A 16,275-nucleotide genomic window follows, 5' to 3' on the forward strand; every position below is an offset into this window, starting at 1 on the left:
TATTCATTCATTATTCTAATGCATTAGCATATAAAAGTGTGTATATGCTAATTAAGTATTTATTTATTCAGCAAAATAATCAGCCAGTGGAATCGTTGACAAGCTCAGCGTACCTCACCGCTGCGGTTTTATTGACCAGCTCTTTCATTCACCCTTGTCACAGTGCATTGTGGGTAGACTAAAGCATCCTGGATCAATTGTATGCTGATTGGTGAAAATCAAGGAGGAGGAGCAAATCTTGAAGGACATTGTGGATCGGAATCCTCACGCTCAACTGCCACGTGGAACTTTTGTGAATAAACATACATACGCGCTGAATTTCTTCAAAAGAAGCATCCTGAATTGTGCAGGGTTACCGTGGATCCCTTAAGACTTTCTCTCTGTCTTTCTTAAAGCAGGTCAAAGGTCATCATCACCACAGTATTGTAAGCAGGGAAGGCGGGGGGGTGGGGGGGGAGGAACTATTGTGAGATACAGCCGTCTGTGAGGAGAGGGGGAAGGTTTTGAGCGTCGCACGGTGCTGAAAGGCAACGTCAGGGCTTCTTTGTTTCCGTGCATCTCATGCCTGTCTTCTTTTGTGTGTTCTTCTCTTTAGACGTCTCTCTATCTCTCATCCTCTGAGCGGCCTGAGAGCACCTCCAGGTGAGTCCTCTTCCTCTTTTTTATGTCCTTTTTTCCTGCTTCTTTAGTGATAAAAACATCTCATGTATTAGCCACTTCCATCAAACTACTAGCCATCAAGTTTTCAGTATGTGCTTATATTAGTGCATGTGTGTGTTGGTGTTTGTGCATTCATTTGCACTGTGCATAAGTGCATAAGGAATTTATAACACGAGTGAGCTTGTGTGTGTGTGTGTGTTTGTGAGAGAATGACTCTGTGTTGTGTCCATGACCTCCTGCTGTTTTCTGTTCATGTCAGCTCAGCTCATTAGGATTCAATGATCCTTCAGTCTCTATAGAGTTGATCTATGAACTTTATTAGCAGCTATTATTGCAGACATAATGCTTGTCGTGGTGCTATTGTATGCATCTAGAATGGTGTGTTAATAATCTGGAGGGGTTCCTAGGGTGCAGAATACACCACAGAGCTCAAAGACTTGCACTTGAATGTTTTTCTGTAGTACTTTTCAACCTAGCTGCTTGAAAAACAAATCTTTAAGATCACTGGACAAAAAACTAGCTGTATCCCCAATAGCAGCGCCATGTACCAGGTGGACAAATGCAACTTGCTATAAAATCGGATTGTTAGTTGTTAGTCTGACTGTCCAATCAGAACACAGTTAACACTGAAAAGTTTGTGTGTGTGTGACTTGTTTGTTTAGCATTATGAAACACTGGGGCACTTTGGCTAGCCTGCGAAATCACCAGCACCCAGTCCCAGTTGAACGTTGTGGGATAAAATTGGCACTACAAACTGTAGCTGAACTGCATAACCCAGGGACAGATTCCTGGCCCTGACTACTGGGTTCATGCCCAGAGGTCCTGGCCACTAGGGGGCCTTTGACTAGCAAACACTTAAACGAAATGATAGAGTAATTGTCCATTGCACTGAGTAACACACAGCACCTATCACTGAATCGGAAATAGTTTGAAAACATTGTTGGCGTTTGGGTCTGAATTTGTAACCAGTGAACAGACAGTTATGTCCTAACCGGAGCTAGATAAGCAGATTAAACAAAAAAACATGGACAGCATTCATTTTCCCAAATGGGTTGGGTTAAGAAGGAGCTCCAAACTAAAATGGGCCAATTAAGCCTCAACTTTGGTGATTTGGTGGTTGAGCAAGGAGAAAAGTCAGAAAGAATGCAATTGCGTTAGGTAAGACTGCCTTTTGAGTATTACAGAGACTACGCAAATAGAATAGAAGCCTTTATTTGTCACATATATGCAGATATACATTATGCATATCCCAGTTGGTAAGAAGCTGGGGTCAGAGTGCAGGGTCAGCCATGATACAGTGTCTCTGAAGCAGGTTGAGTTAAAGGCCTTGCTGAAAGACCCAACAGTGTACAGCTTGGTGGTGCTCAGGCGTGAACCCCCACCCTTCTGATCAGTAACCCATATACTATTATTATTTTGCATGTGGGGTGGTCAAGGGAGTTCCCTGCATAAGTTCCTGCCCAGGATTTGCTAATCCATCCATGGCATAACCAGTTAATGGAAGAGTGGGCAAAAATTGACAGGAACTCAAGAGGTTGGAGGCATCCTTACCTAACAGGATTGACCCTGTTATTTAGATGGACTATTGCTCGGAAGGTCCAGAGTTCAAATCCGAACACCGCCAAGCTGCCTTTGCTGGGCCCTTGCGCAAGGCCCTGAGCCCTCAATTGTATAAAAAGATTGCTCAATTACACAGTTGTATAAAAAGAATGAGATAAATGTAAGCTGCTCTGGATAAGGGCGTCTGCCAAACGGCATTAATGTAATGCAGATAAGGGGAGGCGTAATCAAGCATTCAAAATGGTACATGTGACTTTTTTTGTCCAGGAAGCTTATTTAATACTAATACAACGTGTTGATGAATGTTGTCCTGTTTTCTACAAGAGGGTAGTGGAAATCATCAAAAATTTTGTGATACTCTGGTATTTGTGGTGCCACCAGTGACTTCAGGAAGAGACGAAAGTCAGAGCCGTTTGTCACTCAGCAGAACACAGGAAATGAGCAGAATGCTGGTCCAGCCTCGAGACTCGAGCCCTACAAATCCAACAGTCTAAAGAAACCTGCCGTACGTTCCTCGCCTGCCTCTCCAGCAAAAGCAAAAGGTACACACACAAAATAATTGAGTGCCCTAGCTGACACTACCTACACTTTTTTTTTACATTTTTGTTAAAAGATTTCACACACATGACCTGCTCTTGTGTTATTCACAACTTCAGAAGTCGATTATTTTTGATAGCTTTGAGTCAGCAAGTCGTAGTGCACACATGTTGATTTTCCACATTTTTCACTGTCATTGTGCCTTTACGTTGTCTGTATAATGTGCTAGCTTGCTAAACAAATATTCTATTTTCTATTTGCTCTCATGACTTTAAGCTATTCCAATGTCAAGAAATAACAAGTTCTGTTTTAACTCACAGTTAGGTTTGCTATATATTGCTATATACAAATTGATGTTTGTAACCTTCCCTTCTATTACTTTCAAGAAATTATTGTATTCTGGCCTTTTCTCTGTCATTTGCACCACACTTTCTTGCATATCTGTTTATAATCTCTCTGGCTCTTTGTTTCAAAAGTTCTTATAACCACACTAACTCTCTTTCTTCCTGTTGAAACTATTAACTCCCGCTCCTGTCTCCTCTCTTTTGGCATGCTACATTTGCTGCCTCTGCAGCTGGAGTCACTTGTGAGTCTGTCTCTCCATCAGTGAGCTCCCCAGGTATGGACCCTGTGTCCTCTCACCTTTCCTCTGACACCCTCTCCCTCTCCACATCCACCCTGCGCAGCTCCAAGCAGTCTATCAGCTTCAAGAATGGTTGGCAGGTGTGCCAGAAGGACAGTGCTGAAACTTGGAGCAGCGTGGAGGATGAGGAAGCAGGTGCTTCCTCGCCTCGCCTCAAATCTCGCAGTTGTGACGACCTACTCTCGGACAGTAACGTTGGAATGAACGGCAATCGCTCAGAAAGTGTCGGATCACTGCTTGGTGAAGGCGGAACACGTCAAAAGCAGACTCAAGTGAAGAGTCTTAACTCGTCCCCTAGAGCACGTCGGCATCATCGGCGCAAAATGGCCCACGATACACCAGGATTCCTGCAGCTTTATAAGACGATGCACCACATTGACCGGGCACAGCTTCTGCCTTCGGAAGTGATCTGTTCTGTCCGTGCCCGCATTCTGGAACTTGAGCGACAACAGCAGCAGCAGCGGAAGAGCCTCCATTCATGGGCACCATTTGGGCACGAAGTACCACAGCGCATGGTGCCAAATCGGATCTCAGAGTATGAGCAGATGATCCAAAAGTCCAAGTCCATGCCAGACCTCGGCGAAGATAACACTCCATCAGGCACCACCACACCAGGGTCTTCTCGAGCCAGCAGTTGCCCCAAGCGCCGCTTCTCTGTGGAGTCACTCCTGGAGGAGGAAGACCCTCCAGAAAGGGCGAGAAGTCCCCCAGAAGGTCAACCACGGCCAGGTCCAGAAGATCGAAGCCTTGTTCCGGTGGTCAGGCAGAACCAGCACCAGCAGCAGGACTACTCGGACAGTGAGCAGGATGCTTGCGCCTCTGAATTGAGTGACTTCATTCAGATAGAAGGATCTTCTTTTTGCAGTGAAAGCGACTTGGACCACTGTTCACTAGCATCGTCTGAGAGCTTCTGTGATTCTGGACACCATCACCACCACCACCTTCACCACCACCATCACTACGGACGCCGTCACCACAGCAGCCACCACCACCACCATCTCCACCAGAGTCTGGGCCAGAGTCAAGGTTACCACCACCGCCACCTCATCAGCTCCTGTAAGGGGCGTTGCCCGGCTTCCTACACTCGCTTCACCACTATGCTTAAGCATGAGAGAGCACAGCAAGAGAGCCGCACCACCATCACACCCCCACTGGCTCAGCAATCACCCAGCGAATCAGGCCTTTCCAAGCTGGCCTTCCTGGTCAGCCCGGTGCCTTTCCGCAAGAAGCGGGGTTCCTCACCAACCCAGCGGCGCCATGGTCGCTCCGGCCACCACAAATCAAAGGCAGCAATGTATGAGGCTTTAGATGCTGCTCTACAGGACATTTATGACCATTTAAGGGCTGAGAAAGGGCTGGGAGCTGCTCGTTTGGCAGATGATAGCATTTTGCGTCGGCTACTGCAGGAGTTGCTCCCGGAAGTTCCCGAAAGGAGCTCATCACTGCGGGGTCGGCGGGGGATTTACTCCCCTACCTCCTCCCACCACTACCAGCCTTACCACAGTGCCTCCTACCAGCAGCCGCACCACGCAGATGCCTCCAACAACAACCAGCACACTAATGCTAGCTCTAATGCACACTACTATTCAGGTGCAGCTGCACTAACATTTCCTCGCTTGCTAAGAACCCGTCCTTCAAATATTGTCACAGTTGCACAGTCCCATTGTCATTCCCACAAACTCGCTGTGCTGGTGTATTTGAAACACTGCCTCTTCTCTGCTGGTTTAAAGTTTTTAAAAAGTAGAGACAGTTAGCACAGTTGTAGTGTTGCTAGTCTCTTTCCTCATGGTTTAGTGGTCTATTCAGTAATGATATATAAAATATGTTCTGATTATGAATTAGGATCTGTAAGCTGTTGTGTGGAAAAGAGGCAAAAAAGCATGATCCATTTTTGGTCTGTTAAATGCATGTTAAATATCGTATGTTCTGTGTCATTTTGATCCATCAGTTTTTGCAGCTTTTCATCTTGCATACAAGGTGATACATCTTACATTCGTCAGTTGAAAACATAAAATAAGCATATGATTCTATGTTGAATTTCTATGTTAATTTTTTTTGTTTAACTTGTTTTAAAGTACGAGTGTATAGTGACATTGTAAGTAGTTTTTCCAGTTGCTTCAATTACTTCAGTATTTAGGAAAATATTTTGCTAAAATTACAAAAACAAATTGTTATTTTTGTTTGATTATACCAAGCAAAATGTATAAATTTATAGCAAAATGTGCTGAAGCAACTGAAAAAAATAAGTTTCCACTATTTTTAATGTACACTGTAAGTGAAATAAACACTTTTGATTTTGCTTTGCAGTTGTTTTATCCCATCGTTCTTTTTTTTCCCACCAGTGCTTCACCTTTCTCATCTTAAAACCCCGCATTTAAATGTTCATTTAAATGGTTTCTTCGTGGCATGGCGTCTCAGTGTCATTCACCTTTGACACCTACGATGTGTAATTTACAGATCAGGGCTCTGATGCTGGACGCCTCACACCTCAGAACAGAAAACCTACTCCAGATCGAGAGGTAATGACCCTTTTAACTTTATTATATTGTTATATACTATTATAAGGACTTATTAAAGTAAGTTAATCGATTGTAATTAACACCTGTTTTTAGCATTAAATACTTTCAGGGAAGTCCAAAGACAAAAAAATTTGAGTTTTGTGACATTCTTTAAAAAAAAAAAACAAGAGAACAATTTGAATATTTGTGTTCCAGTGTGCAAATACAGAACATGCAACACTGAGGAGAGGAGAATTTTTTCAAATTGTGTATTAATAAAATATGGATTTCTTGATGAAGGGGAAATCTTCTGTTAACTGTCTGTCTTATCTACCTTCCTTATATGGTCAGTACTTCCTGTCTTCATTACCTCTCTGTTTTTGTGTTCCTGTGTTCTGAGCCCAGACACCCTAATAAACACGCTTCTAGTCCTCACTTTGTCCACACCCACATATTAGACCCTACTGTATAAAAAATAATAAAATGAAAGTGAGAGCTGGCGCCCTTTCTGATTGTCTCCTAGGTGTCCTCTAAGCAGATGACATATCTCATATTGTCTTCTCTTCTCCATCAGAGACAGTCTGCCAGGGCTATTTACGACTTTAAAGCTCAGACCAGCAAGTGAGTACAGGCTAAGCAAAATGGCATGTTTCCGGCGCATGGTTATGACATCATACTGTCCCAGCTGTCCTCTCTCATGTATCTGCTTCCGTTGAATGTTGAATTGAATGTGACTGTACTTTTCCATTACAAATGAACGTACTTATACATATTTCTCCTATACACAATTTCATATCATTGTTGACCTTTGTGTGGTCTTGTTACAATGAATTGATATACAATAAATGATATTTGAAAAAGTGTGTTGTGTGTGTTTTATAGAGAGCTCTCCTTTAAGAAGGGCGATGCGATCAACATCGTCAGACAGATCGACAGCAACTGGTATGAGGGAGAGCACAGAGGACGCATCGGGATATTCCCTATTTCTTACGTCGAGGTGTGTATATGTGTGTTTCTAGATATAATATAAGTATATAGAAGCATAAGGTTTCTATAAAGTTTCTCAGTGCATAAGATTTTCTCATTTTAGTGCTTTATTCAAACAGTTATGTTAGTTTGCTGATTTTGTTACTGTATTAAGTTAGACAGGTTTTTTTGCATTACATCATGGTACCCTGAAAAAAATCTCTATTTTGTGGTTTCTCTGTGTCTCTCAGAGGGTTGTGTCTCCAGAGAGGAAGCAGCCGGTGCGTCCTCCTCCCCCAGCCCAGCTCCGGGAGATGGGAGAGGCCGTGGCTCGCTACAACTTCAACGCTGACACCAATGTGGAGCTTTCACTCAGGAAGGCAAGAGACGCAAACTTACATGCATTACCTGTATTTACAAGAAAAGTTCACACAGACAGACTCACTTTTGATAGTGTTTATACTTCAGAAATAATAATTTTTGTTTTGTGACGTTGGTGTTTCTCAAAATGGCGGAACACGTGGAAGTTGGATTAGCGGTCGATACTAAGTGTAACAATGTAAATTTAGTAGTATGGAGACTTTCCTCAGTAATTGCCCAACACATCTGAGGGAAATGGTGATATTATTGATGACTTTACATTATGCCTTTACATTATGCATACAGAAGACTTGATAACTATATGCGAGCTAGCTAAATCATTTACCTCAGACTAGCTACCTTATGCTTTTGTTTCTCGCAGCTATAACCACTCAAAGAGACTGTAGTTTATTATGTGGTTGCCTCACAAATTTATCAGTACTATTTCTATGTGTGTGTTTTGCAGGGAGAGAGAGTGATCTTGCTGAGGAAAGTTGATAAGAACTGGTATGAAGGGAGGATTCCTGGATCCAATAAGCAGGGGATTTTCCCTGTGTCATACGTCGATGTCATCAAGGGATCCCCTTCTAAAAGTTCCGGTCACCGTGTAGACACCCACAGGGTGCAGAAGGTGAGGCTATTCTACAGCGGAAGAATAGGCGAAATCAATTATTTTTTTTCCATCACTATCTTATTATTTCTGTCTTTCTACTCCTCTATAAGCCCCATCCTGCTTCCCCTGGCTCCGCCCCTTACCCCCACTTTCAAGAGGTCACCAGTGAATGGCTTTCCCTCACTCTGGGCATCACAGCCTTTTCCCCTTCTCCCAGTAGCACTCCAGTCCCGCCCACTCCACCGCCCCTTCCTAGCATCATCCACTATCCCAGTACCCTCCCACCTACTCCTCCACCGCTCAGTCAAACACCAACCACACTTCAGCCCTTCTCCATGATCTCAAATTCATCTCCTCCTCCTCCTCTTATGGCCCCACCTCTTCTATACAACCCCGCCTCTCTAGTGACAGACCACTCCCACTTATTTAACAGCAGAAATCATTTTCCAGCTGCACAGACACCGTTATCCAAGAAGCTGATTTCAGGTCAGAATCAAGAGCTGTACATCCTAGAAGCAGAGATGACCGAACATAAACCACTGATCACAGAACAGCAACAAAGCCAAGACCTAGCAACACTTATAACCGATCCAAACCCCTACGACAAACTTCTGACGATGTTCCTCGATGATCAGTTATCACAGGAGGCAGAAAACCTGGACGATTGCACACCATTGGCTGATGAGTCATCTAAAAACTGTCCACTAGCATCACCTGATAGTTTAATGCTAAAGAAACCATGTCAAGCGTCCATGAGTCTGTCCAGCCAATCAGAAAATCCACCTGATGATGACGGGTTATATGGGAAATGGTCAAGCATACTGAATGACAGATTCCCAGAACCTCCCAGCCCAGTGACAGACAGTTTTGAGGCGGGGCTTCCTGAGTTGTACATACAGGAAGAGGGCGATGAGCCAATCAGATCTTCTGTTTTCAATTCTATAAACTATGCTTCGACACAAAAGGTAGAACGTGAAGTGTTTTCTACAAAATCTATAAAATAGATTTTTCCATTTTGCATGTACAGAATTTACCGTATTTACAGAATAGTATGCTATTCCAACAGTTACGATAGTTTGCTGATTTGTTAGTGTTTCTACAGTAGGTGTGGTATATCAGTAATTACGGTAGTTTACCGGTTTGCTAGTGTGTTTATGGTAGACATGCTATTCTAACAGTTATGGTAGTTTGTCCATACGTTAGTGTACTTATGGTAGGCATGCTGTTTCACTGATTACGACAGTTTGTCTGTTTTCCCCTAAACTACTGTTATTGTTGGAGTCGCATATCTTCTGTTTATTTACAGAAGATATGCTACTCCAGTAATAACAGTAGTTTGCTTATTTGTTAGTGTAGTTACGGTAGGCATTCCATGCCAGCAGTTAAGGTATGTTGCCTATTCCTGTATTTATGGTAGGTATGTTATTTCGCATGTTAGGATAGTTTGTATATTTGTTAGTATATTTACGGTAGCTGTTCTGCTCCAACAGTAACAGTAGTGCTACTCTGACAGTAATGGTATTAGGTGTATTTGCAGTTTTTTGTGCTATTCTAAGAGTTATGGTAGTTTGTCCATTTGTTGGTGTTTTTATGGTAGGCATGCTACTTCTGTCTGTCTGTCTGTCTGTAGTCTCTGTTATGTGTACCGTGTTGTTTAGAATTTGCGTGTAAACGTCTCACTGTATTTCTCCTTGCTAGGCCGATCCCTCTCCTCTTGTCAGGCCTCTTCTCTCAAAGCCTGATCTCTCCCCATCACCGGCCCCTTCTCCTCCTCCTCATGTGTCCTCCCCTATTTCCTCCTCATGCAGTTCATCCCTCCATCTTTCTCCTCCCTCTTCTCCTGTCCCCTTGTCCCTTGCACAAACTCCCCCATCCTCTCCTCCGCCCGTATCCTTGTCTCCTGTCCCTTCACCTGCATCTGAAGAAAAGCCCTCCTCATCCTGTTGCTCCCCTCCTCCCTTTTTTCTTACCTCCCTTCCCACTTCTCTTCATCTTCCTTTTTCTTCATCTTATATACACCCTCCTCCTTCTTCCTCCTCCTCTTCCTCTCCCATTGCCCGCTCTCTGTCTCCTCCCATCCCTTTGTCTCATCCTCCATTTTACCCGTCAAAGCAACCTCTGCTGCCCACCATCCCTGCCTCTCCACCATCTTCTCCAGTCCCTCCCACAGAGAGATCCACTTCTCCCACAATTCCCCTTTCTTGCCCAGTCCCACTGTCAGAGCAAACCACATCTCCCACAATTCCCCTCTCCTCTCCAGTCCCTCCCTCAGAGCGAACTACATCTCCCACAATTCCCCTCCCCTCTCCAGTCCCTCCCACAGAGCAAACCACATCTCCCACAGTTCCCCTCTCCTCTCCAATCCCTCCCTCAGAGCGAACCACATCTCCCACAATTCCCCTCTCCTCTCCAATCCCTCCCTCAGAGCGAACCACATCTCCCACAATTCCCTTCTCCTCTCCAGTCCCTCCCACAGAGCAAACCACATCTCCCACAGTTCCCCTCTCCTCTCCAATCCCTCCCTCAGAGCGAACCACATCTCCCACAATTCCCCTCTCCTCTTCAGTCCCTCCCACAGAGCAAACTACATCTCCCACAATTCCCCTCTCCTCTCCAAACCCTCCCACAGAGCAAACCACATCTCCCACAATTGCCCTCTCCTCTCCAATCCCTCCCTCAGAGCGAACCACATCTCCCACAATTCCCTTCTCCTCTCCAATCCCTCCATCAGAGCGAACCACATCTCCCACAATTGCCCTCTCCTCTCCAGTCCCTCCCTCAGAGCGAACCACATCTCCCACAATTCCCTTCTCCTCTCCAAACCCTCCCTCAGAGCGAACCACATCTCCCACAATTGCCCTCTCCTCTCCAGTCCCTCCCTCAGAGCGAACCACATCTCCCACAATTCCCCTGTCCTCTCCCATCTGTCCTCCTCTCCCCCCTTTCTTCACTCCTACCTCCAGCAGTGCGTCTCCTCCACCTTTGTCTCCTCCTCCTGTCCTCTCCTCCCCTCAGTCCTCCGGTGTCCCCCTGTCCCGCACTCCTCCATGTTCTCCTCCTCTCTCCACTCCTCCACCTTCCCCTCAGTCACAGCCGCGTTCTCCTCACATCAAGGTAAAACATAGCAAGTGTGTGTTAGGAGAATGGGACGATGTGTGCAGCACTCACTGCATTGCGTTTTGTGTGTGTGTGTGTGTGTGTGAGGTATAATCTTGACATGGTGTGTCCTTACAACAATAGAACTTCAACTATCTATCTACCTATCTATCTATGGATGTAACAATATTATAAGAGTAGATTGTTGCATTAGCATGGAGTTGACATTAAAAGACAGTGTGTGTGTGTGTGTGTGTGTGTGTTTGATGCCAAGTCCCTGACATGAGCTGTGACTCTTACAGACGTTTTATAATCATGCAGCGGTGGTAGATGGGAAGCCGCCACGCAGTCCTATTTCCACCAGGAGGCGCTGTTTATCGCCCTCTGTTTCCTCCAGTAGAATGCGCAGGGTAGGACGGAGTGTGCCGTGACACTAGCAGCAGTGCAGGCTGGGAAATGGAGTCCTCTCTTAATGCCCTTTCCCCTGTTTGGAGTTCTCTCTGTGCATGTATCAGAAGATGATGATGATGATGATGATTATACTTAAGGATGAAAATGATGTTGCTGCGTTGCATCTGTCTGTGTGTGCTGATCATGATGTTGGAGTGACTTCCTGTTCCAGAACACCAACACTGATATTATAAATAATTGATAAAATCTTTTTCTCTTTCTCTCTCTCTCTCTCTCTGTCAGAGGATGATGCAGGATTCACTCCATGGAGCCGGAGAGCCGTAAGTGACGTCATCTTCAGCACTTTGTGTGTCAGGATTCTCTTCCAGTCTTATTGTTTGCAGACTGTAGAGCAACTAAACACACACGTTTCTTCTGCTGCAGGTTCCAGGCCGTGTATAACTACGTGCCCCGGAACGAAGACGAGCTGGAGCTTCGAGAGGGTGATGTGGTCGACGTGGTGGAGAAGTGTGATGACGGCTGGTTCGTAGGTGTGACACGCAATATTAACCTTCTATAATGTACAAATAACATTTGTATAAAATAACATGTATATCAAAAACAAGAAATATTTTTCTTAATGGTGACAGTGACAAGGCTTGGCAGGTTAACAAAAAAGCAGAAGAGAAAATTCCCAAGCCTAAAGCTAGACAGGTCAAGATTAGCCAAACCAAGGTTAGCTAAACAAAGACTTGACAAAATTAGACAAGCCTAGAGTAGCCAGGCCAATACTGGACTAGACTAGACAAACCAAATCAAGACATCCCAAGACTGGACAAGACAAGCCAAGACTAAAAGAAGATTATCCAAGACTAGCTAAAATTATCCAAGACTAGACAAGATTATGCAAGCCAAGACAAGCCAGCCTAAGAATAGAGCAGACTCCCTAAGACTTGATAAGATTAGCCAAAACTAGACATGATTAGTCAGGTAAAGAATAAGAAATCCAAGAATAGACAAGAATAGTCAAGCCAAGACTAAATGACACAAGATTAGATAAGTAATCCATAAAACAAGAGTAAACCACACAAGACTACACAAGACAAGAGTAGACAAGACGAGAGTACCCAAGCCTAGACAAGTTTACCCAAGATTAGACTAACCAAGACTAGACAAGATTAGACAAACCAAGACAAGGTTATTATTATTATTATTATTATTATTATTATTATTATTGTTGTTGTTGTTGTTGTTATGTGCGGGTGGTGGTAGCAGACGTGGTAACTGAGCAGGCTGCACCGAGCACCGCAGCAGCACTGAGTGTGTGTTAACGCTCTCTCTCTCTGCAACGGCGCTGTTGCGCTGTGATTCACGTTAAGCATTACAGCTGGTTTTACGCTGTTGTTGTGCTGGAAGTGTTTACAGCTAAACTCTATTAAAGCTCAGTTTCCTGTTTGATGTTTATTATATCAGTAATAAACTCCAGCGCACTTCCAGAAAGTTCCACACTGAGAGCTCACAGCAGCTTCAGCCTCTCACTCTGTCACTCAGCACACTGAGCTTCATCACTCCGCATAACAGGAGGAAGATTTATCTCTCTTTTTTCTTCTTCTTCTCTCTTCCTCTCTTTATCACATCTTTTCTGTTCCTTCTGTTTATTATTTCTTTTGTTCTTTCATCTCCTATTTCTTTATTTCTCTTTTCTTTCTCTTGTCTTCATGTCTATCTTTCTTCTCTTCTTTCTCCTCTTGTTTTTTTCTTTTTCTTCTTCTGTTTTGTTCTTTCTCCTTCCCCACCTTTTCTTTCTCATCCTTATCATTTCCCATCATATATTCTTTCACTTTCTGCTTCTTTCTTTCTTTCTTTCTTTCTTTCTTTCTTTTTTATTCTTCTCAAATTTCTATCTAATTCTTTTTGCTTCTTTTCTTTTCTTTTTTCTTTCTTCTCTCCTTTTCTTTCACCTTCATTTTTCATTTTTTCTTTTCCTCTTTTCTTTCATTTAACTCTTTACTTTAATACTTTTTCATTTAATTCTTTTAATTATTTTTCTTGTTTCTTTCCATTCATCTTTTTGTTTTCTTCTTCTCCATCTCTTTTTTCTTCACCACCTTTCATTTTCTTCTTCTTTCTTTTTACCCTCTTTTCTTTTACCATCTTTTCTTTGTCTTTTCTTTCCTGTTTCTTTTCTCCTTCTTTTTCTTTTCATTCTTTTCACATTTTTCACCTTTGTCACATTCTTATTTTTAAAAAAAAAAAAATCTTTCCTTCTTTCATCTCTTCTTCCCTGTTATTCATTTCTTCCTCTTTGTCTGATGTTCTTTGCTCTTATTCTGTCTTTTTTCATCTTGTTCCTTGTTTTCTCTTTTTTTCTTTTCCTCTTTTTCTTTCATTTTTTAAAACTTTTCTCCTCCTCCTCCTTCTTTTTTCTTCCTCTCCTCTGCAGGAACGTCTCGGAGGAGCCGGCTGTTCGGAACGTTCCCAGGAAACTACGTTAAGACTCTTTAATGAAGACCTACGGCACAAGAATTGAGGCCCAGTGTGGAACCTCGACCCTGTGTGTGTGTGTGTGCGTGTGTGTGTGTATATGTGTGTGGGTGTGTTTGTGTGTGTTCTCATGCAAAAAAAAACAGTTTTAGCGCTCACTAGCCATCTCTAGCCAACACTTTTATTTTCTCTTCCACTGAAGTTTTGCTTCCATCCTGAATGAGGAGCTCAGCAGTGTACTTCCTGCTCCGTAATAATATTCACATTATTTATTAGCGATAATATTTTACAGTAAGCAATAGTTTATCTTTTGGGGAGGTTATGAGAAGGAGAGATGCTGTGAGAAGTGATTGGTGGAGAGAAATGATTGACAGACTGACTGACATCGCATAGAGACAAAAGGTGGCTCAGTTGATTGTTAGTCATCATTTAAAACTGAGATGAATCCATTTTTTAAAAATCTGAATATTGTCTAATTTAAAAAAATCCTCCCATCGCAAATCGCTGACATCACACCAGGTTTCTTGTCACTTGTGGGCGTGGCCTGTCCAGCTGCTCACGAAATGATAAAGCCAAAATGATATACATACACTGTATACTGTATACATAAACCTTTTATAATGTATACTAATCACTTTTGGGACTTTGCTAGTTATTTGTATTGTTTTAAATTGTTTATGTAATGGGTCAGGATGTGTTTTAGGAGGTAAAGAGTTTTCTGAATTCAGTCTATTTCCACCGGTCTAAACAGAACAGCACATAGTAAATAGTGGATTTCAGACACGGCGAAAATGTTAGACTGTTAGGCTGTTTTTATACTTGGCGTTTTCTTTTCCCACAAAACCGCCAAGCACATGTAGCAAGATGGTTAGAATGCGTCTGTTTTTTTTAAAAAAATAAAGCGCTGCTGTCTGCGGTTTTTGGTCAAGTTTCAGGAAAATGCAGAGTGGGATCAAGTGCTTTTTTACGTTCTGACCAATCAGATTGCAAGGTGGGGGGCAAGTGAGAAAAACAAACATGGAAGTGAAAAATGAGTCTTGTTTAATGAGTGAATATGAGGTGATGTACAACACAGATTGAAAATATCCCAAAGTTGCAGTGTAAGAAAATATAACAGCGTACGTATTTTTGGGACGTTCCACCTCCATAGCTATAGCCAAGACGAACCACCTCCTCATCTCCAGACTTACACTAATCTTTATTTCATCTGTATTACTGATAACAATAAATCAGCTCTAGAGAGCAAGCTAGGCTGGTATGTTAGCCGATACTAGCTAGGACAGTGTTGCTATGGTTACAGTGTGCACAATTTTGAGCCGTTTTTTTTTTCTAGCCAAAAAACACCTAGAGTGACAGCAGCCTAAAGGCCTCAGTGTACTTCATGCTTCAGGAGATGACGTTTGGCTTTCTTCCACGAACGATATGACGTAATTTGCAGAGAAAACGATATCGTGCTGGACGAACTCTGCGTACGAACGTGCTACGCAACCAAGCCTGTGATTCGTTGTTACAAATGAGGCGTTTCATACACAGCATCACATAGCTTTCACTAGGATGATAAACTCGCCGTCAACAAACGTTTTTATTTAATAATCTCACGTAACACTTGCGTATTGTTTCTCTTTTTTTCTTTTTGGAAATATGGAACAAAATAAACAGTTCTTCCTCTTCCTCATGTTCTATCATTTATCTATGTACTTCCTCCGACTTTCGCCAAAGTTTATGCGATCAAGCAATCTTCGTCCTGCTGTCATGAAATCTTAACAGCGCCACCTGCAGTACTGGAGCGCTCGTACACGACGTGGAAGATGTGCCAGTTTTTTAACTCGCGACGTCGTCTCCGCAGTAAGCGCGCTGAGGTGTTTAGTGGACGCAGATTTTTGAACTCAGGAGTGAATGACGTTATTAGTGCACAAGCAATAACTTTGCTTTCCAACCACTACTGGCCAAAATGACGTTGATGAAGTATTATTTTCCTAAATGTGGCAATCAGCGAGTCTGTATTAGACGACGATCCGATGCATTTTGCGTGATGATGATGATGATGTGAATTTCTGTATGACTCTAGAGTATGTTCCTTTGTTTAAAGACTTTTACACATTGCCTGTTTTAAATGTTAAAATGTTAAAGGTAGAAAAACAGCTGGATTTTCTGCATTGTTATGAGTTTGTGTCCGGAATGAAGTTCGATGCCCATTCGTGCCACTTTTCACTCTGTTTTTCTTCACTTTGTAAGAACACAACCTAACAGGAAGTTTTGATGAATATGATATTTTATATTATTCCTGTTTTCTTGTCACCAGGTTTCTGATGTTACCGATGTTACAGAGTGACGAGTGTAGCACCTTACATACATGAGTTATACGTTTGTTTTCATAAACCTCACAGTTTGACTTTTTTTTGTATATTAACGAAATCCACTTGCTTTATAAAGTCACTTTGCTCACATACTCATAGCTTTGGGTTTCA

The 16,275-nt window shown here is 42.9% G+C and overlaps 1 protein-coding gene across 4 annotated transcripts in view; it reads left to right on the plus strand.

Moving 5' to 3' along the window:
• Positions 1-16,256, plus strand: part of sorbs2a (sorbin and SH3 domain containing 2a) — a 53,077-nt gene extending 36,821 nt beyond the window's left edge. Inside the window, exons 16-28 of one of the 4 annotated variants that reach the window (XM_053230819.1) lie at positions 596-642; positions 2,602-2,762; positions 3,332-4,456; positions 5,858-5,919; positions 6,422-6,519; positions 6,781-6,895; positions 7,116-7,244; positions 7,691-7,855; positions 7,948-8,802; positions 9,536-10,951; positions 11,627-11,664; positions 11,768-11,874; positions 13,767-16,256. In XM_053230819.1, the coding sequence (XP_053086794.1) occupies positions 596-642; positions 2,602-2,762; positions 3,332-4,456; positions 5,858-5,919; positions 6,422-6,519; positions 6,781-6,895; positions 7,116-7,244; positions 7,691-7,855; positions 7,948-8,802; positions 9,536-10,951; positions 11,627-11,664; positions 11,768-11,874; positions 13,767-13,828 (4,380 nt within the window). In that variant the 3' untranslated portion in view covers positions 13,829-16,256. Of the gene's footprint in view, positions 1-595; positions 643-2,601; positions 2,763-3,331; positions 4,991-5,857; positions 5,920-6,421; positions 6,520-6,780; positions 6,896-7,115; positions 7,245-7,690; positions 7,856-7,947; positions 8,803-9,535; positions 10,952-11,626; positions 11,665-11,767; positions 11,875-13,766 lie in introns of all 4 variants that reach the window. The other 3 variants (XM_053230820.1, XM_053230821.1, XM_053230822.1) reach the window with 3 other exon arrangements.
• Positions 16,257-16,275: the final 19 nt, after the last annotated feature.

The sequence above is a fragment of the Pangasianodon hypophthalmus genome, chromosome 28 (assembly GCF_027358585.1).
Source record: "Pangasianodon hypophthalmus isolate fPanHyp1 chromosome 28, fPanHyp1.pri, whole genome shotgun sequence".
NCBI lineage: Eukaryota > Metazoa > Chordata > Actinopteri > Siluriformes > Pangasiidae > Pangasianodon > Pangasianodon hypophthalmus.